This window comes from Sapajus apella, unplaced genomic scaffold (assembly GCF_009761245.1).
Source record: "Sapajus apella isolate SASKATOON/1434 unplaced genomic scaffold, GSC_monkey_1.0 scaffold18, whole genome shotgun sequence".
Lineage (NCBI taxonomy): Eukaryota > Metazoa > Chordata > Mammalia > Primates > Cebidae > Sapajus > Sapajus apella.
In genome coordinates this window covers 11,780,237-11,803,056 of record NW_022436958.1, presented here as the reverse complement: position 1 = coordinate 11,803,056, position 22,820 = coordinate 11,780,237, and the positions used below count along the sequence as shown (strand labels likewise).

The following is a 22,820-nucleotide window of genomic DNA, read 5'->3' as shown; positions in this document are numbered from 1 at the left end:
TTTGAATGACAGACTCTTAAGTTTTAGTCCAAAATATACCACAATCAAAATATTGATCTCCAAAAATAGTCATTGAAAACCTTTGTGTTTTCAAAGCTTTAAGTAGCTGGTACCTAAAAACAGACTTGAGACTCTTTCAAAAAAACTTTAATTCTACTAAAAAGTTTAAGAGAAGTTGTCCAAGAAAAAAAAATACTTTAAATTCTCACTAATAAATAGAGACAATTTACTCCCTTGTTTCTTTTTAATGCATGCTAAAACAATGAGACCTTAAAGAACTCTTTGTAAGGAACCACAATATCTGAATGTTCTAGATATTTTTTGGCAGCTATCTGGCTCTTTATAATGATATGTCCTTTGGCTATATCATTTAGTCAGAATATTATTTCACATTAACTGATAAGTAATTTACCTACAAATGTAAATATCCCCAAGAACCAAATCTGTATTTTTTTTTTTTTTTTGAGACAGAGTCTCGCTCTGTCGCCAGGCACAAGGCTGGAGTACAGTGGTACAATCTTGGCTCACTGCAACCTCTGCCCTTGGGTTCAAGCAATTCTCCTGCTTCAGCCTCCCGAGCAGCTGGGACTACAGGTGGACGCCACCACACCCAGCTAATTTTTGTATTTTAGTGGAGACAGGGTTTCACTGTGTTGGCCAGGGTGGTCTCGATCTCTTGACCTCCTGATCCGCCCGCCTCGGCCGCCCAAAGTGCTGAGATTACAGGCATGAGCCACCGCGCCAGACAAATCTATATATATTTTTTTAATGTTTTACATGCTATATCCTTTTAAATGGGACTTCAATTAAAAACTAATATGTATGTAAGATCTACTCTGGACCAGCTACTGTGTTATATGTCATATCAATTTATTTAATACATCTTGGTTTACAAATTTTAAAAGTTAATCTCAGAGTTTTAGAAACTTGCCAAGATCTGATAACTTGTCCATGCCCTTTCCTCTTGAAATAATGCCTTGGGGCAAGCTTGATATATCACGTATAGTTATGAAGATGTGAAGAACAATGGACTTTTCCCTTAAAATAAAAATTTTAAAGTTAACAATCATAAATAGGAAAACTCCTCCCTCTAAGCCTTATAAATAGGCTTACTTTTACTACGATATGTAAAGACTTGATTCATTTTTAAAATCTTTTGAAAGGCAACCCCTCCCCACATGTATAGCCAGTCCTTCTAATCTAGTAATTATATTCTTGCTTTACATTTACTTTCTTTAGCAAGATTAGGGAATAAAGTGATTCCCAGTGTGACTACAGGCAACCAAAGAAAAAACTAGTCCAAAGGAAGGATCACTGAAAAGTTTAGGTTTCAAGTGTGAATACCATATACCAAGTTCAGAAAAGTATCTAAATCTACTTCTTTAGAACATTATAATTTACTGTAAGGCCTCATACAGATTTCAAAGAATATAATCTGGATGACCAGTATTAGTAATTACTGTAATTACTGAAATCTGACCATGATTTAAACCAAACAACATATTCAGCCACTAATGTTTAGAATTCTCTAACTAGACATCACAATGGAGACATATCCATCACACATACAGTGTTTATCTTTTTTTTTTTTTTGAGACAGAGTCTCACTCTGTCACCCAGGCTGGAGTGCACAGCTGGACTGCAGTGATGCGATCTGGGCTCACTGCAACCTCCGCCACCTAGGTTCAAGCGATTTTCCAGCCTCAGCCTCCCAAGTAGCTAGGACTACAGGTGCGTGCCACCATGCCCAGCTAATTTTTTGTGGTTTTAGTAGAGACGGGGTTTCACTGTGTTAGCTAGGATGGTCTTGGTCTCCTGACCCTGTGATTCGCCCACCTCGGCCTCCCAATGTGTTGGGATTACAGGCGTGAGCCACCGCATGCAGAATCAATGTCTACCCTTTTAAGAGAGTATTACATACTATCATGTTTTATTATGTACTCTTATTTTTCCAAATCTATATCTTTATTTTCATTCATGCTTTTATCATCTAAAACTATATCTATCTGAAAACTTTTTTAGTTTTGAAAATACTTTCAATCTTCCTCTAGCTCATTACTTCTTTACCAATTTTATTTAGTAGTGCTACCAACCTACCCTAGTCTTCAAGTTGCTTTTCTGTTCTATATGCACATATATGTATGTGAGACATTCATCAGGATATGTATCATCCACTCTTAACCTCCTCATTTTAATTACTTTTCATCTGAATTTAAGAGTAACTCCCTGAGACTGTCCTACTTCTTTAAGCAATTATGAACTATCTTCATCACATAAATCTCTTCCTCAGATTTAGTCAAAATTTCTCCATCCCACCTTGCCTTCCATCAACGGTCAAGTTTACTCCCAAATGCCTATTGTGTTCCTGATGCTATTTTCTGTCTTTTCCCTTCATATTAAGATGAATATCCTTCCTAATCTCCTGCTAAGACATTTTTTTTTCTAGTACTAAGATCTCCCCTCCAGCAAGTCTTTCCTATATTAAAAAATCTCAACTCCCCAAAATTACAATCTAATTTTGTTTCAGCACCTTCATGTATGTTTAACTTATTCGACTAGTTCAAAACAGAGAAGAGCTTAGTCAGGGAAGATCCATGTTCTCCCTTGAGACCAGTTGTCCCTATATTCTATACCTAGGCACACATTCTCTATTGTAGATTAATTAATGGCCATATTTTTCAGCACATATATTTTTCATTGCACATATTTACGTATGTAGCTTCCTTTTCCACTAAGAGTACTGAGTAGAGAAAATAAGGATTATTGAACTAGGTCACTGTTTCTTAGTCATTTATAACACAATGGCTGGTCAATGAATCAATTAATGGGTCATGGTTAACATTTTTTAAATGAAATATAACATGAAAATAAGTAAGTGTCCTGCACACAGTTGAGAGTGCACAGTTCATGAAACTTTCATTTCTAATACACACACAGATATACGCCCACCCCTATTACTACATGGGAACTAAGTCATAATGCAACATGTAATTCTTAGTGTGGATTACAGTCAAAAAAGTACAAAAGCCATGGAACATGAAGATACCTAAGATCCCTTCTAAATCTATATAATTCAAATCACAATTTAAATCATTTTTAAAAATTTAAATTTGAATGTAAAGATGCCAAAACAGCCAGCAAAATCATCTAATAAAATGTCACTACTGAACTCTAACCTTAAAATTACAGAACCATAAAGCTTTCAGAGAAGAAAAAAAAAAAATAATCCAAGTTCATCACTTTAATACATTAAGAATACAACTCTGGCCCAGAGAAGTGAATTAATTTCATTTTATTCATTTGATAAACATTTGCTGAGCACCTGTTATGTACCAGGTTCTAGAAATGGGCATGTGGATAAAGGAAAGATGTCTTCAAAGAGTAGAAACAGAAAAGTAAACATTTGCACAGTCTAAAGTGGAAACAGGCAAGTAAACATTTGCAATAATTACTGAAATCAAGGCTCCATTTACAAGGTGTTAGATGAAAAGAAAGCAACTAACTTGATCTGGGTTGGGTGACAGAGAAAATGTTTCTGAAGTGGTGATACTTCTAAGTCTTAAAACCAAAAAGGAGTTAGCCAGATAGAAAAGGAAGAATAACATGCAGGAAGGCATCATAATGAAATATAATGAAGGATGACACATTTAAGAAACTGCAAGTCAAGTCTGTATGGATGGAATATAGTACTCATGCTAAGGAGGAGCTGCAGCAGAATACCTAGCATTTAATCTTCAAAGCACTCTCTGAGGTTGGCATTATTAATATCCGCCCCCCCCCCCCACTTTGTGTAAACGAGAAAACCGAGGCACAAAAGGTAAAGTAACTTGACCAAGGTTAAGTTATGGAACCAAGATTTAAACTAATTAAGTCTACATCCAGAATCTATACTCTTAACCAATACCAAGAAGTTAGAGAAAACAGGCAAGAACCAAAAGATGAAGGACTTTTTATGACATTCTAAGACTTTAGATTCTATGCTAAAGGTGACTCAGTCAGTGAAAGGTTTAAAGCAAGGGTGACATATTCAGATTTTTATTAAGATCACTCCGACAGCTATGCAGATGGACGAGAAATAAAAGGAATTAATGACAGGGGACTGGTGAATTTTAGCTAGAAAAGTGCTATAATAACCAAGTAAGAGAAAATGATAGATAAGCTAGATATGGGCAGCGCTGACACCAGAGCTCAACTCTACCAAACTCTATGACCACATTCTTGATCACTATCCATGTGAACTTCCCAATTTTTTCCTTTAGGCCAACCATTCTAACAGTTCAAAAAATCCAACCTCAGAGACAAAAACATATTTCCTTTAAGTCCCTTTATTAAAACAAAGCCTGACGTCTAGATGCACTGGGTATACAAAAGTGACTAAAAAGAAATCTAGGTGGAGAATGACAGAAAGTCAATTGATGTCTCTTACCTTCTTGATTTCTCCTCCTCCTCCTTCTCCTTCCTCTATACACTATTCCTGGAATTTTCATGTTCAATAGTCAATTTGAAATCAATGTTTTGTCTAGACATGACTATTATAACCTAACAGAATTAAATGTACCACAGAGGAAGTCTAATGTGGTCCTATCAGCGGCAATAAATATACTCTCCGGTCTAGTCAAATTTTGGCTTAAACAGAGACGAATGAATGATAAGAAGAAAGAAACTTATTCTGAAGCAGCAAAGAGTTAAGGAAAACCTCAATATTAAAAAGGAGTAAGAGTAATCTAAAGTTTAAGCCATTTGATTCCAAGAGAGTAACACTACTCCGAAGGGGGTGTGTGTGGTAGTCCAGAAACCAGCAAATAAAAGAGCAACAGTGGAAAAGACTATCTGGCCAATTCTCAAGCATTCTAAATTCAATCTGTTTTCATTCAAAACCATGGGTAAGCCCTCTTGAGCCACCCATGATGCTAAGCAATGACTGGGTTCCACAAGCAAGCAGTATAGGGAAGTACAGAAGGGTCAGGGAAAGAAAAAGGAATAGACAAGGGAGGAAAATGGAAAGGGAATTACAATGAAAGAGAATGGAAGAAACGATGAGTTACACAGCAAAAAGCAAAAGCTGAAGGCATACCAGTGACCCTAGTATCAAATGTTGCCAACCTTACCTATAATCTGAGACAATATGACAAGTGGCAACATAACAGACCATGAAAAGACAAATTTAAATCACAGACTTAGGAGATATCAAAGATGAGAAAATCAGAGCAGCACTTTAAAAAGTCAAAATGCAACAAAATAGCCTTAGAATCTAAATAAACAATTTAGAGAGTACTGAAATCTCATTTGGTTTAGTTGTTCTTCACTTCTTAAGAAGAGTGAATCCAGTGAACCCAAAAGGTGAAAATGTCAGTATCAGAGAGAAGGATATGGAGAGGTGTGTTACAGAGACAGTATGAGGCTCATTTGGATACCATTTGTGGGCATGACTTCAGAATTTTCCTCTCTATGGTACAGTGCTACTTAATTTGCTAAGAGTTTCACTGTAATTCTTATCTTGGTTGGCTGGGTTAACTTCCTTAAAACCAGAGTTCAAAACAAGGTAATTATTTTATTAATTATGGTCAAGATTTAACCTTAAAAAGGGAAAGGATCTGCAATAGATCATAAAATATTACTTACTGTATCATAAATTAGTGTAATGGTAACCAAACCCAGCTAATGATTCTCAAGAAAATTATGTAACTAAGAGATTAGGTTAAAGTTTCTTGAAATTAAAGTTAGACAAAAGAAATATACAGTTTTTTAAAAAACAGAATTTCTGCCTTGAAACCATTCAGGGAACATGTAATTGTGAACATATTTCAGGCAACATGTTAAACACAAACACATACCACCACAAGGCAGCCTAATGATGTCACTAAGAATAAATGCAAATATCCTTAAAGATCATATCATGGCAACGAAAATTCTGGCTCTAAAGCAAATATAATTAAACTTGATACCTTAACCAATCATTCATCATGTCCATGAACATTCAGTCTTCATGAGCACTCTACCAAAATAGGTGATAGGAGTTTATGTATAAGTCATCAAAATATTTTTATTATAGAATAATAGGATGAAAGAATGTGCATATCTATAGTCTGTTTCTCCAATTTAATCATATTCTAATTTTAAGTGATAATGAAAAGATAAAAACTTTCAATACAAGGTCACCTGGAGATCATCAATACCATGTACTTGTAAAACATAGATTACAAACTTTAGCAGGAAGACAGCAGAGCCCTTTTAATAATAAACTAATGCTTTTAAATATTAAGAGTTAAGAACTGAGTTGTTCCTTTTTTTTTAATTTGTATTTTAAATTCAGGGGTACATGTGAAGGTCGGTTACATAGGTAAACTCATATCATGGGGATTTGCTGTACAGATTTTTTCACCCAGGTATTAAGCTCAGTACCCAATAGTTGTCTTTGCTGCTCACCTCCCTCCTCCCACCCTCCATCCTCAAGTAGACCCCATTGTCTGTTGCTCTGTTCTTGGTTTTCATATTTTCTCATCAATTCGCTCCTACTTATAAGTGAGAACATGTGGTATCTGGTTTTCTTAGAATGGGTTTTTTTTTTTTAACCTCTACACTACTGACATATTAAGCCAGAAAACTCTTTGTTGTGGAAGGCTGTACAGTGCATTGTAGGACAATTAGCAGCATTCCTGCCCTCTACCCAACTAGATGCCAGTAGCACACCCTGACCCCTGTTGTGACAACCAAAAATGTCTCAAAATGTCCCATGGATGGGGATTTGGGGAAGTGGGGGTGGAGGAATCACCCAGATTAAGAACTACTGGCTTAGATCACAAATAGAAACAATAATAATAATAACACAAAATGAATGGCAGGAGAACTTTGTTTCATTTTTTTTCTGGTCTCCATGTTTCAAAGGTATATATTTGAATTTGACCACAAACGGCATTTACAAGAGATTCTGCCTTTTAGAAAACAAAGTGTTTACATCCATCACTTGTTAGCCAAAGTTCAAAAGATTATCTGTACTGCCAACTCTCCCTCCAACCACACATACATTCACACATACACAGTATTGCCTAGCTAAACTGAAGAAAATGTAACATAATTACCATATTTCCATTTCCTATTGCATCAAATAGATTGACCATACTGCTCCAGCTCCCACAAAATCCAAAGGAATTCTCAACTTACTTCAATGCAACTCAAATACCACAATAGCTGCATCACTCTAGGTAGGATAAACCTAAGTACTAAGGCAAGTATTAAAGTCATTCTCATACTTTAACAAACTGTGGGGAAAGATACAAATTAACCACAATGCTATAAAAAGAAACTTAAGATTTATGTTTTGAAACAGAATCTGAGGAGGTATGAGAGGAATGAAAAAATTCAAAATCAAAGAGAATCTGAAGGCACTCCAGGATGAGGGCAAAATTTAAAATGTTTCCCCTGGAATGAGAAAGAGGAAGAAATTATACACTTGGCCATATCCTACAGGAATAGTCTGCATAATCAGTCTCCAGAATACATATCATGGGATAGAATTTGAAAAATCAGTCCACGAAATAGTAAACATTCCTCCTAAACACCTGGAACAAAACTGTTCCTTACTATTGTTTCCCATTTTGATTAAAAAAAGAAATAAAATATCTAGAAATGAAAAATAGACAAACTGAGAATTTTTTAAATTCTCATAAAAATAGTCACCTCATGCTTCCAATATGCCAGATTACACATTTTGTAGAAAAATCAATTAGTTGGAGAAACACAATAATCCTTTTTTAGAGTGCATCTGATCCATAACAAAAGCTTTTTAAAAATCAGACATTTTAAGTACTCAAATTCTTCATGTATAAATATGGATTAGGGCCTTTAAGATTATTTCAGTTATCTTCAACAGAACCACATATTTTTGTTCAACTGGGAATGTTCATCTTAAAAAACCTATGCAACAACACGATATTAATTTAATATAAGTGGAATGTCTATATGCCCTATAGCAACAAAATTACTTTATTTCAAAATTATAGCTGTTAACCTCCTGGCCCACTGAAAATAATCCTGGCCCAATGAAAATAATCCCACAAGAAACTAATGCTCAGTTATTTTTACTACCAAACCAAGCAGAGGAAGCTGTAAGATCTGTAGCGACAGCCTGCTTTTCCAGAAGTAATACCTTGAGACTGCTCAAGAATAACCTCCTTCACCAATTAGTGTGACTCAGGTGGGTTTGGGAGGGAATAATGTCCACAATTCCTTGGTCAGTGGCCATGATGCCCCTCCTCCTCAAGGGCAAGAGATCAGAACAAGGGATTTGAACAAGAGGAGTTTACCAGCCACAACATATAGAAGCAGGAAAAAAAAAAAAAAAAGAGTACTACTGGAAAGATAAAAACTACATGGTTAAATCATGTCACAAAAGCAAGAGGTTTAATGTTATCAAGGCCTTCATTCATTTCAGACACACCATTGTTTAGCTTCCTCCCCAAACCGTGCACAAAAAGAACTGTCAGCCTGCCTTAAGCATGTTCCTTCTTCCATTTAAACAGACATGATTCTTTTGGTTAATCTCTGGCAATGATCGCCATTTCACAACACATTCAGCCCACCCGGAACTGATCAATACCACTACAGACATAAGACTAGACTTTATCCATTTATTAACCACAAGGAAATGTACCATTCAGCAAAATTCTATACATTACAAAAGATTCTATTTAAAGGGGGTTGGGGAAGACGGACACAAACACACATACACACACACACCCCACAGAGGTACACAAAGAAGACTACCACCCTTTAATTTTCCTGTGGCAAGCGAGATAAAGACATGGCCATGAAACCTGTCAATTCGCCCCCTCCCACCCGTCCCCAGTAATTCTATGCCACAAGCTGGTAACTGAATATTAAATTTTACGATAAATAGATCCAATGAGACTTTTAAAATGTTTCATCTATTGAACTAACTCTCCTGTTGTGTACATCTGCACACCTCTGAGCTAATGATGTATTCATTTATAGAATTTCAAATACAAAAGACTAGATAGTTTTTCCAACCACTGGTTGCAACCACAGAACGTTCTCACAAAATCGAAATTTCCAATATAAAATGGCCAGATTATTCTCCCAACCTTGAGCTAAAACCTATTCTATGAGTCTATTATATTCAACAAAAACAATTTAACATGGGTTGTTCTAAACCGAAAACAATGCTTCAATACAAAGCGTTTAAAATAAGTATTCCGTAGGTAAGCAAAATCTATGCCCCAAAAGAGCACACAAATGGTGGTTGAACACCAGCACATTACCAACACCAAGCGGCATACCTCTTCTGCAGTGGGTTATAGTTAATACTCCAACAACAACTACAACTATTTTTAACGCCGCTGGACACTGAAGTTGAAGAAAACGTGAGGGGAGACCCAGATTAATCTGCTGAAAGGATGTACTGCTTCTCACAGCCAAAATTAAGCAGCAACTGACTTGATTGATCTATGTCGTGATATTCACCGGTGAAGCACTAATTAAAAGATGACAAAAAGCAACCCTGGTTTTAGGGGAGCCCACACTAAATACTCCTTTCAGGTCTCAACCTTTGCATAAATTGTCACTTGTGGTATTTGCGGCTTAATTGCAACCCAACCAGCCCTGTCATCTAGTGTTATGGCCACAAAACATGACTTTCTCACTTCCACAACAACACAGCAGTCACTCTTATCAGCTCGCCAACCCAACTCAAAAGGAAAAAAATGCATGGAGGTTCCCAGATCACAATCAGACCTGGGGGGTGGCAGCCGAGGGGCGCGGGGTGTGGGCAACCTCCTCAGGCTCCACTGGACTCTCCGACCCGACACCAGCCGCGGCCCCCAGCAGCGGCCGCCGCGGCCGCAGGAGCAGCCCCGCCGCGCCGCGCTCCCTGCACCTACCTGAAGAACAGGAGATAAGAAAGACGGCAAACGCCAACTTTGCAGCAGCTCCCATTTTCCCGAGGCGCCGGGGAATCCGGAGGAAGTTCTCGCTAGATATCCAGTTCCCTGGGTCTTCCTCGGAGACAAACCTCCTGGTGTAAAATCAACCGTCATAAAACATATTCGGAAGCCCAGACCAAAAAAAAAAAAAAAAAAAAAAAAAAAAAAACGTTCACTGGGTTTAAAAAACAAAAAAAGAAAAAAGAGCACAACAATAAAAAATAAAATGCACCACGGGGAGAAACCGCCACACACACGCACAACACACAAAACCAAACAACGAAAAGCCAACAACAACAAAAGCGGGTTTAAATCACTGTCAAAATCACTGTCAGCTCCGCTCGCCTCTCCGGTCTCTCGAAACAAAACGCCAGGCTGAGGCGACGAGGAGGCGGCGGCGGCGGCGGCGTCCGCTGCCGCCCGGACAGTCTAGGAACCGACTGGGTCCGACGTCCGGACCGACCTTCAACCCGGACACCTAAAGTCTCAGGACCACTGGTGGCCGAGCTCGCGGCGGTGGCGGTCAAGGCGGCAGCGGCGCGGGGAAGGGGCAGCGGGCGGCAGCGGCGGCGGCGGCGGTGCAGGCGGCGGCCAAGTTCTGGTCCAGGCTCTGGCTCCGGCTCCGGCTCCGGGCTCCGGGCTCGGCCGCGTTTTCGGTCTCCTGGCCTCCGCCGGGCTCCGCCCCCCACACTTCCGGTTCCGGCCCGAAGCTGGAAGCCAGGCGCAGCGGAGGAACGCTCGGCGGCAGCGGCGGCGGCCGCGGCGGCGGCTGCAGCGGCGGCCCGGCGCAGCGCGCGTGCCGGGCCGGGAGCGCGAGGAGATTGTCGGGGAAGCGAGGCGGCAGCGGGGGAGGGGTGAGAGAGCGAGGGCGGGGCCGAGTGGAGGGAGAGGAGGCGGGGCGGACGGAGTCTTGATACCGCGAGGCCTCGGCGTCCGGCCTGCTTGGGCGAGAGATCCCGCGACAAAGGGGCGCGGGCGCCTCAAAGTCCCTGAGCTGTGCTTGGGCTGTGGCCGGGCGCGCCCCGTTTGCAAATCGCCTTCCCGCTGGCGTCTCTGGATCGCCCACCCGAAAGGTCAGGGGAAGCCCAAGAGCAACAGGACCTCGAGGTGGGGCGAGTGGCCGGGTGCCTCTCCGAGGGGCGTCTGTGGCGCCCAGTCTTTCCTCTGGTGGGGACGCGTCCTCCGCTTGGAGACCGAGGAATCGGTGGAAGCCGGCCGTGGGAGCTGCTTTCGCCGCGCCCGCCGAGCTGCCCAGGCGAGCTCGCGACGCGCGAGCTGGTGTCTGCGCCCCCCAGACTTAGCAGTGCGTCCCTCTGCTGCAGTTTTTGCACACGCGTGCTGTCTTGGTGACTAGAAAAGCAAAAACAAAAAAACACGGAGGAAGGGCTGTCCACCCGGTCAGGGTATTCACGCCATTTATCACGATGCCCAGCTTGAATCCATTCCCGCCGTTCCTTTTACACACAAAGCATTGTGTTGACAACTGTTTTGCACGTAATAGGGGCACAAATATTTGTTTACTGTGCTTTGAAGAAAAAACTGGGAATTTCGATCGGCATATTTAATGATCAGACAAGTGTTTACATGTTCAAATTTTAAGCTCTTTTAGGGCCTGCTTTTACTTCTTAATCCATGTTGACTGCTTACAAGCTGGTGTGCTAGGCACAGAATGGGATCCAACAGGTAAAAATAGGATGGGTCCCTACCTAAAGTAGCTTTTAGTATTTGCTGTATTGAGTTGGCTGCAGAATACAAACTAAAGACCACTGAAAGTACTTGCTCTGTCATTTACCATACTTTGGTGAGCTTCGGGAAGAGAGAGATCTTGTTTTTTTTCCTTATTTTATTCCAGCCCCCAGAAGTATCAACTGGCACATAAGTGCTTAATAAATAACTGTCTAAATGACTAAGGGATAACTGCCTTTCCCTTAAGTACAGTCTCCTTTAATGTACTCTACAAAGTTTTGTTTTTTAAAATAATAGAGCAACTGTACTATATGGCAAATTTATGTTTTACTTGTGGTTTACTGATTCCCACCTTTTCCCACAAAGCCAAGTCTTCTCACTTACATTTATAGCAGTTTACTTCCTCTAAATTAGTCCGTATTTCTATTAAGTTCATCCTGTAATTATCTGCCCATTTCTACAACTTGTCAGGGTTATTAATAATCATTGTGGCTCTTTAAACTCCAAGATTTCCAGTTCTCAAGTGGTGGTGCTCAGAATTTCACTGATATTTGCAGAAGTTAAAATCCCAACTCGGTATTAAAGGTGTCTGATCTCATGTAGTTCTCCCATCTTTATGAGTTGATCAAAGGAATATGTATAAACCTTCCATTCTCTGGTTGAATTAAGAGTTTCACTAGTGGCTCTGGAATGGAAGAGTAAATTTTACTCTAGAAACACTTGAAGTTCATTAAAGAATGTGTTGTCAGGGTCAGGCCCCACTGTTGTCTCATCTATCCATCATTTCCATATTTCTTTAATTGTGAAACCAGAGCAAGTGGAATAACTGGAATAGTGAGTAATACAATTGAAACTTGAAAATATATTCCTTATCTTACCAACTGAATTTGCCAGTGTAAGAGCATGAAAATCATCTTTCCTTAGTATTAAAGACAAGCAACCAGGCTTCACTAGAATATTCCTTTCTAACAAAGACAAAAAATAATAGTAATAACCCCAGGGGAGAAGTATTAACAACCAGTAACAGTAGCTAGCTATTCTGTTCCTAAGTGTGTTTACTTTGCCCCCTCAGTTTTTTAAAAATTCAAAAATAATGTAACCTAAAATGACAGGGAGTTGTGACTAATTCCCAATGGAGCTTCAAAACTTAAAAAGAGGTGGCTACGGCTAACACCATTGTCCTTCTTTTCCCCTTATTTTCTAGAATCACTTTTTTAAATCCACAAATCCAACCCCTTCATAACACATTGCAAAGTGTACAACTTGGTTTGGGAAGGAAAATGAGAGCGGAAAGGAAAAGGAAAACATGAATTCTAATCGACCAAAGCATCAGACATTATGAGATAAATATCTTTAGCTAACGTCATTCACTCCCCAACCCCAAGACCTAGTCTTGTGGCCACTCCAATGCTAGAACTTTAAGTTCAGAGTCTTGCCAAGTTCAATTGAACTGAAAATTATTCCCAGATGGAAGAATCTTGAGAAGCCAGTTCAATCTAGAATGTTGGCTGGATGAGGAAGTAGAGGTAAATAAGTGAGACAAACTGCTTCCAGAATAAAAGATTTCTTTTTGTGTTACAAACTCAAGGCTCAAAAGATGTGAAGAAGTTTAAATCTTCAGTTCTGAAGTAGAGCTGGAAATGAACTGGGCTGTAATGGAACTTGCCTTTGGACCCACCAACAGACACTTAAGCAAGACATTTCTACTCTCTTTTCCTTCATCTTCAGGAAGATGACTGAAAACCTTTGGAGTATGAAGGATATTTAGTTCCCCTTAAAAGAAGGATTTAGAAGTATTACTGCTGCTTTCTAGCTACTATACAACTCTCCCGTGTTCAGATAACATGGGCATTCTTGAAGTGGCACAAGTAATGAATTTTTTATATGCCAGTGCTGTAAGGCATAATGCATGAGGAATAAATTCGGTAACTTGGTGAGTCCAAGGAAGGGAGAAATGATCGATATATCTTTTATAAATATCCCCATCTACTTAAGTGTCCAAGGTGGGAAGAAAATTCTCTACAACCTAGCTTTTGCTGCTATTTTTTCCTCCCCTTCTACTTATATTCTTCTATATAGAATTGCACTGTGCCAATGGGTCAAAAACAGACATACCAAGGAGTAGAAGAACATGGGAATGGATAAGGGGCAATGTAAGTAATGGATGAGACAAAGGGTTTTAGGTGAAGAAAGTGACTTAGAAGCGTTAAAGAGAAACTAGCTGTGATGTAATATAAATCTCAACAACCAACTGATTTCTGTCTAACATCCCAGAGGTAATATTTGACTTTTTCTCCCCGCTATCACCCCCTTCAAAATTCAAGAAATATTTACGAAACAAAAATAACAGGCTTAATTTGGCAAGGATTCTTTCCTACCCTCTGCTTTAATTTCATGACCACAGTTGCTTAGTTTGCTTGAACAGGTACCAGAACTCAATTCCTCTCCAGGCTGATAACCACAGTACCTTCTCTAAAAACTACTGAGCAACTGTCAGAACCCACACACCCAAGTGGTTCAGGATGATGGCATTACTGATGCGCCCCCGTTGGTTGGTAGGAGGTAGGAAAGGTGTTGGTTTGGACAATAACTGATAAAGGAGGTGACACTGGCTTTTAGTGTCCTGGAGCTAAAATGCTAAATACTCTGCAGGAGGTTGGGCATTTAGCATACCCAACAAAGAATAGTTCAGGATTTGAGACCTGTTACCTTAATCCAATCTCAAATGGAAGGAGTAAACCTTCCATTTTGAGGAATGGATGAGTAAACCTGCAATAACCAAAGTATAGGTCTTAAACCAGTGCTGGTTTCAATTTGCTACCAATATTTAATGAGATATGTATGGACATAGACAACATTGTGTAGAAAGTTTTGTAGAAACTTGATAATATTTATGTCTGTTGAAACTATAAAATAATTAAGCTTACATTTTATTATTTTAATTTCAAGTGTTTTGTTTTTTGGGTTTTGTTTGTTTGTTTTTGAGATAGGGTCTCACTTTGTCACCTAGGCTGGTGTGCAGTGGTGAAGTTACCACACACTGCAGCCTTGACTCCCCAGGCTCTTCCCACTTTAGCCTCTTGAGAAACTGGGACTACAGGCATGTGCCAAACATACCTGGCTAATTTTTTTTTTCAATAGTTTTGTTTTGTTTTGTTTTGTTTTTGTAGTGACGATGTTTTGCCATGTTGCCTAGGCCGGAGCTCAAGTGATGTGCCTCCCTCAGCCTCCCAAACTACCCAGATTACAGGTGTGAGCCACTGCACCCAGCCTCAACTTCTTAGTAATTCAATTTTATTGTACTTTTACCTCACAAAGGTCTCATAGATTGGAAATTCATCATAGCAAATCTGAGAGTGGGTTTCCTACTGGAGTAGAAAGCAGATTATATACACAATTCTTCCTCAAAAAATGTCCTTCACCCACTTTGACAACTGCTTAAAATCTGGACTAAAGCTTTGATGTTATACTCCTGCAATTTTCTAAAATACAAGTCTGCACAAGGGTCAGTCATTTTCATTAAACTCTCTGTGGCATTCATGTATTCAACAAGTAACTATTAGGTACAGAATTTGTGCTAGGTTTTGATTGTACACTTGTCGAATGAAATGGATAGTCTCTACCATCACTGAGCTGACAGTGTCACGAAGAAGACAGGAAAACAGCCAGTAAACAAATAATTCCCAAATGGAAAGGATTATTTATAAAAGCAGACTGAATGCTGAGATAAAGAGCAATGGGATAGTATAGGAAGAGGGGATCTATTTAGAGAAAATGATTCAGTAAGGACTTACAAAGGATGCGACATTTTAACTGAAACCTGGAAGGTGAAAAGGAGATACTCATGAAAGAAGCTAGTGAAGAATAAACAGTATGTATGATGTATTTAAGAAATTGAAAGAAGGTTCTCATAGCAATGAGGAAAGTAGTATGAATAAGGAGAGAGAGGAAAATAGGTTCCAGTCTATGCAAGAGCCTATAGACCGAAGTAAGGTCCTTGGATTTTATTCAAAGTGAAGTAGCAAGCCTTTGGAGGGTTTTAAGACAGGAAGTTGTGTGGTCTGGCTTATGTTTAAAAGATCACTCTGGTTGTTACATGAAGAATGAGTTGCAAGAGATTACCAAAGCAAGCAGATAAATTAGTTAGAAGGGTATTACAGTAACTCAGACATGAGATGATAATATTGTAAACTAATATGAAAAGAAGTGGGCAGATTTAAGATATACTCTGGAAGTGGAGTCAACAAGATATGCTGATGGATTGGATGACTCCTTTTTTTCTTGAGCAAATGAGTAGAGGTCATGTCATTTATTAAGATGGGGAAGATTTAGAGGGAAGAGACATTATAGGGCAGAAATTGGATAGATGAATAGTGAAAATATTCAGTTTTTAAAATGTTATATTTAAGATACGTGTGAGACACTCAAATGGAGATAGATGTAACATAAGCAAGTGGTTGTACATGACTGAAGTTTGGAGCAACATGCAATGCTATGGATATAGATTTGGGAGTTGTCACAATACAAATCGTATTTAAGACCAAAGAAATGAATGAGAGGATCTAAATAGGGAGTAGAGAGAGAAGAAGAAATTTAGCAATCAAGTGGAGGATTAAAAGCCAGGAAAGGGGATAAAGAAGTGGCAGGCAGAGATGAGATAAAAACCAGGGGAGACGGATGTAACATACGAGCGTGTTTTACAAAAGGAAGATAGGGACAGTGTTGAATCCGATAGAAACATACAGCAAAATGAAAAACAAAAATGTAATCCGCTGGATGTGGCATCATAGAAGGAATTGATGTCCTTGACTAGTTCCAGCAGAAGCTAGATGGAAATATTTAAAGTCAATGGTAAATGAAAATTTAGAAGCATCAAAAATAACCAAGTCTTGGCCAGGCACAGTGGCTCATGCCTGTAATCCCAGCACTCTGGGAGCCTAAGGTGGGCAGATCACCTGAGGCTGGGAGTTCGAGACTATCCTGGCCAACATGGTGAAACTCCGCCTCTACCAAACGTAGGAAAATTAGCCGGGCATGGCAGTGCATGTTTGTAGTCCCAGCTACTCAGGAGGCTAAGACATAAGAATTGCTTGAGCCTGGGAGACGGAGGCAGCAGTGACCTGAGATTGCACCACCACACTCCAGCCTGGGCAATAGTGCAAGACTCTGTCTAAAAAATAATAAATAAATAAATAATGAAGCCTTAAAGACATTTGGCTATTTAAAAAAAATCAAATAAAGGGGGAAGTGGCTAAAGGGAAATACACAATCAAGAGAGGGTTTTATTTTGTTTCTCTTTTCAGAGGAGAGATCATAAATTATATTTGTAAACTCATAGGTATAGTGCCATAGGAGGAAAGATTGAAAATGCAGATGAAAGGAAAACTGAATGGGCAAAATATTTGTGAAGGCAAGAAAGACAAGCTTCAGAACATGAGACAGATAGGTTGGCCTTTAAGAAGAGAGTAGCTGTTCTCTTCCTCTTCCTCCTCTTCCTCCTCCTTTTGAGGCAGGAAGGGCAAGCAGAAGCAGATGGGTTTACAGAACTGAACTCTGGAGAACAATGGCAATTCCAGCTGAGGGCTCTTCTTTTCTCTGAAATATAAAACAAGAATTTCAGCTTAAAGCAAAAGCAGCATGATAAAAGGTATGAAAGAGTCCTAAGTGAGACTGGAGAGAGAGGGTTTATAGTGGAATTGTCTGGATTGAGTGCCCATTCAAGATTGGTGACTCCAGTCTACCCAGCTGTGTGATTATTTTCTGCAACATAGAGGTGTTGGCAGGCATGGAGAAGGCAGATGATTGAATTCTTACATGGCTGGATTTGTTAAGTAAGTGATTTTTGAGAAAGAGAGGAGTAAGGAAGTTATGGGAACCATATGGGAGCCTTTGGAACAATGACTCAATTTGAATTGGATGAAAAGAAAGGATAGTCCAGAAGAGGCTATGTGGACAGAAAGAATTGATAGAAGAATGGATTAGATCAGGGTTCCCCAACTCCCAGGTCACAGATCTGTACTGGTCTGTGGCCCGTTAGGAACCAGGCCGCACAGCAGGAGGTATGCAGCAGGCCAGCAAGCATCCTGCACTCCGCCTCCAGAGATGAGCAGCAGCATTCGATGCTCACGAGCCCTATTGTGAACTGCACATGCAAAGGATCTAAATTGTGCACTCTTTGTGAGACTCTAACACCTGATGATCTGAGTGGAATAGTTTCATCCTGAAATTATCCAATCCCCCAATGAAAAAACTGTTTTCCACAAAACCAGTCGGTACCTGGCACCAAAATGTTGGGGATCACTGGATTAGAGGACTGACACCATTTGGAGGATCCATTGCTTCTTGGCAGATATTTAAGTAAGTGAGCTAGAAGGATAGGAGCTATGATCAAAGACTAGGAATTAACAAGGTTTTGGAGAGGAATTGTGTCTGGTAATGACAATGGCCAGGGAATTACCATAGTAGTGATAGAAAAAATGGTCATTGATGATGAGGTGGTCCAAGAATTGGGATGTCAAAGTATCCAGGGAGTTGGATGAGTCAATCTGTGCTGAGATAAAATTATCATAACATTTTAGGAATAATTATTATTTAATACTCTATTTCTAAAGATTACGAATAAGAAAAAGAATAGGTATAAGTTTAATATTTGGTGTGAATATAAATTTGTGCACTTTGGTGACAGAGAATAATACAGAATACTTTTTAACAGTTTTTTTTTTTTAAAGCCTGTTTAAAAAAAATGAATGATTGTTTTTCTTTTCTTTTTCTTTAATTTTTTTTCTTAGGCTTAACTACATTGGATTTTCCCACCTGTTTAAGAATGCAAATTAAACAAAACACTTAACTGCACTTTATTGTGCTTCATTTTAACTTAAATCAGAAGAGTTTTAATCAAAGCCACACTGAAGCTTTAGGGGAAACTGAATTGTAGGAATGTTTGCAGTGAATTTAACTGGTCAAAATATATTGTGTGCATTTCTTCATATTCAAAAGCAGCTATTATTAGCTATTCCTGAAATTAATTAATAATTTTATCCCATTTTCTGGTGAGCAAATACAAAGGTTAAATAGCTTGCCTAGGGGCACAAATTGAATCAGTAGCAGAAATGGGATTATAACTCCAAGCTACTGACTCAAAGCTTAGTCCAATGAGCCATGCTGTTTCTCAAGTAGAAAGCGTATTAATTGTTCCTTCAAGCAGGAAACAGAGCTCTAAATGGAGCATGTCCCAACCAGAAGACCTATGCAACACAGTAAAAAGACCTACTTCTTTTACTTAGTTAAAACAAACAAATCAACAACAACAACAACAACAAACAAAAACACCCCCTGGCCACAGAACTGTTAAACTTGCCTTTTTGTTAAAGAGGAAATAATTTGCATCAATTCAAAAAGTAATACAAAATAACGGTTACAAAAAGACACTAAATTGTATAGTTACAAAACCAAAAGGATGTCTGATATTGTTTTTCAGTGCTGTCATTAGACCTATGTTACACAGAATGGTGAATTTGCTGCATCAGATAAACACCAAGATAATTCAGGCATTCAATTTACCCTTTGTTATTTAGGCTAATCATAGAAAAATAGCAATTGTACAAATTTTATTTAATATTTGAATAAATGCCTTCCTGTCTCGTTTCTCTTATTTCAAGCCCACCCAGGTACATAATTGTTTTTCACTCAATTTTAATTCTGTAATTTTAAAACCACAAATGAGAAGATTATTGAAAGTAGATTCTTTTTAAATTGCAAATTAAAAGTAAATAATTCTATTTCTACTTCTGGCTATGATAGAATACCTTGTATTACATGAACTCTCCTATTATGAACAACTGTTTTAAAATAATTTATTCAGCAACTGTTTGAAGCCACTAGAGAGGGACTCAGGAAGATAGTACTGGGGGGACAAAGAACCCAGAAAGGAGAGAAGTACAATGAATTGAGCTCCACATTCACATAAGCTTTCCACTTTGGTACTTGCAGATTCATGGCATGGGTAACAGAGGCTAAGAAGAAAGTAGCAATCTGGGCTTACATAGTTTCAGTGGGTTAGGCGACAGATGTTGAAGTTTAAGGTGCCAAAGTGATTAGGACTCAATGAACTAAGGTCCTGGAGTTGAGAAAACCACAAGAGAGTGAGTCCAAAATTCTGTGCGATGTCCCTTTAAGGCATTTGCTGACTCCTCAGCTATGCAGGGTGAAATGTAGAGAAATTAAGGGTAAAGAAGCAAACTGGAGGTTAAAGAGTTTAGCAAAGATTTTGGCAATTTTGAAAACGTTGGGAACCAGATATGGGAATTCAGGGACCACTAAGGAGGGAGAGCCCAAGTAAAATACCTCAGAATTCCAGATGATAACTCAAGAAGACTATTCTTTACAAAGTAAAGGCTAAGCTTTAAGATTTAGGACAAACTGTAAGTTGATGAGACCCCAGAAATCTGAAATCCAACATGACTAAAGTGATATGATAAGTCCATATATTACATGACTGCTGGAGCAAGTTAAATTCTTTCTGGAAAAATATAACTTCATGGAGAGTTTTTGCAATTTTTCACAATGCCTAGCATTCATTAAAAAGTTACCAACCATGTAAAACATAGGGCCAAAGGAAAATGCTGTAACCAAAATTAGAAGAATTAAAATAAATTAAAATGTGGGTATATAGTAGATAAAACGCAGCAGAGAAAACAATAGTGAATTGAGAGGAAGGAGGTAGTGAATACTCAGATTTAAGCATAGAGAGTAAAAAGGATGGAAAATACAGAAGATATCATAAGAGATATGTAGGGCAATTTAAGAGCTCTGATGTATATGTAATTAGAATCCCAGAGGGATAGGAGAACATTAATTGAACAAAAGCAACACTTGAAAAGCTGTCGGCAACCAATTTTACAAAACTAATGAAAAAAATATAGTCATGAATTTCAGAAGCTCCACAATCTGCATTCAGGATAAATTTGTAACTACACCTAGAACATTGTATTCAAACATCAGAAAAATAACAATAAAAATAAAATACTGACAATAGAGAATAAATACACATTACTTTCAAAGGAGCAAAAACAAGACTTAATGCTGACTTTCCAATAGATACTATGGAAACAATGGAACGACATCTTCAAAGTTCTGAAAGAATACAATTGCCAAGCAAGAATTCTATACTCATAAAAATATCCATCAAAAAGGAATGTTAAATAAGTATATTTTCAGACAAACAAAATTGGAATCTGTTGCTAGTAGACCTACACTAAAAGAGAATGTAAAGTTTTTTTATTTATATTTTTGTTTCCTTTTTTCTCTGGTTTCTAGACCTAAGCTTAATTTTTCATGTTGAAACATGGAACTGCAGAAAAAATTAAAAACACAGGAAAGGGTAAATATGAGTAAATCTAAATATAAACAATAGCAGTAATGTACTATAGGGTTTAAAAATAGATGTAAGATTAAAACACATGACAGCAATTGCACAAAAAATAAAAAGAGTATTTCAGTTAGTTTAGGCTGTTATTACAAAATATCAAAGATTGTGTAGTTTAAACAACAAGCATTTATTTCTCGCAGTTCTGGAGACTGGGAAGTCCAAGATCAAGGTGCCAAAAGATTCAGTTCCCGGTGGGGGCCCACTTTCCGGCTTGCAGCCAGGCACCTTCTTGCTTTGTCTTTGCAGGGAAGGTTGGGGGGAGAGAGAGAGAGAGAGAGAGACAGCATGAGCATGCATGTGAGCAAGGACTCTGATCTCTTTATCTTCTTATTAGGGCACTAATTATATCATTGGGCTCATCCTAAAGCACCCACCTCCAAATACTATTATGCTAGGGATTAGGGATTGAATATATAAATTTCATTATGGACATTCCATCCATAACAAGGAATAGATGAAGTTAAAGTGTTGTAAGTTTCCTGCATTGTTCAAGGAGTAATAAATGTACTAACTTAAGGTAGTCTGTAATAAGCAAGGATGAATATTAGAATCTATTATTTTAGGTTAACCAATAAAATAATAAATATATAGCTAACAATCTAGTAGAGTAAATGGAATAATAAAACTTTGATTAATCTAATAGAAAGAAAAATAGTAAAACAGAGAAAATAGTAAGGTGGTAATATAAACTCAAATATGTCAATAATTGCATTAAATTAGTTGTATTAATACTCAAATGACAAAGATGGTCAGAGTAAATAAGAAAAATAATACCCAACAATATGCTGCTTACAAGATATACATTTTAAATATAAGAACTCTTGAAAAATGAAAGTAGTAGTATGAAAGACATAATGTGAAACTATAACCAAAAGAAAATGGTGCAGCTGTACTCATATCAGGCAAAGCAGATTCTAAAGCAAAAGGTATTTCTAGAGAAAACAGTAGTTTCATAATGATAGAGGGATCAATAGAATTTTAAACTTACTAATATAGTCTTAAAATACATGAAGAAAGACTTTTATAGAAATAAAATATAGAATAGACAAAGAACCATAGTTGAAGATCTCTTATTTTAGTAAATGATGGTGAAGAACACTATACCTAACAACTGCAGAATGTAAATATTTTTCTAATTACCATGGAACATTGCTCAAAATCAACTATATATAGTTGGAGCAAGTATCAGTAGATTTCAAATAAATTATACAAAGTATATTCTCTGACCTCAATAGAATGAAGCTACAAACTATTAAACTATTAACAGAAAAGTGAGCAAAAGTCCCCAATGTTAGGAAATTTTCAATATACTTTTAAATTACCCATGGACCTGGATTCTGTAAGCAAAAATGTGACATACCAAAACTAGTGCTTGCAGCTAAAATGCATAGCAGGAAACATATAGTTATAAGCGCATTTAGTAAAGAATAAATGCTGAAAATCAATGCTCAGTTTCCATTTCAAGATTCTAAGAAAGGAACAGCAAAGTAAATGAAAGAAAACAAAAGGAAATAAATGATAAAAGTTAAAAACAGGATCAATAAAATATAAAATAGAAAAATATTTAAAACTTGGTTATTTGAAATGATCAATAAAATTGGAAATGCCCTAGCAAGTCTAATCAAGAAAAAATAAATATTTTCAGTATTAGAAATTAAAAGGGGACATCACCCTATAGATATTTTAAAAGTTAGAGAATATTGTCACATTTACAGCTAATACACTTGAATATTTTGATGAAATTGGAAAATTCCTTAAAAGAGAAAACA

General features: G+C 38.0%; 1 protein-coding gene across 4 annotated transcripts in view; it reads right to left on the bottom strand.

Moving 5' to 3' along the window:
- ACVR2A (activin A receptor type 2A) overlaps positions 1 to 10,601 on the bottom strand; it is an 87,652-nt gene extending 77,051 nt beyond the window's left edge. For 2 of the 4 annotated variants that reach the window (XM_032286243.1, XM_032286244.1), the window contains exon 1: positions 9,897 to 10,305. In XM_032286243.1, coding sequence (XP_032142134.1) covers positions 9,897 to 9,951 — 55 coding nt within the window. In that variant the 5' untranslated portion in view covers positions 9,952 to 10,305. Of the gene's footprint in view, positions 1 to 9,896; positions 10,306 to 10,401 lie in introns of those variants that run through there. The other 2 variants (XM_032286245.1, XM_032286242.1) reach the window with 2 other exon arrangements.
- Between the last annotated feature and the right edge of the window lie 12,219 nt (positions 10,602 to 22,820).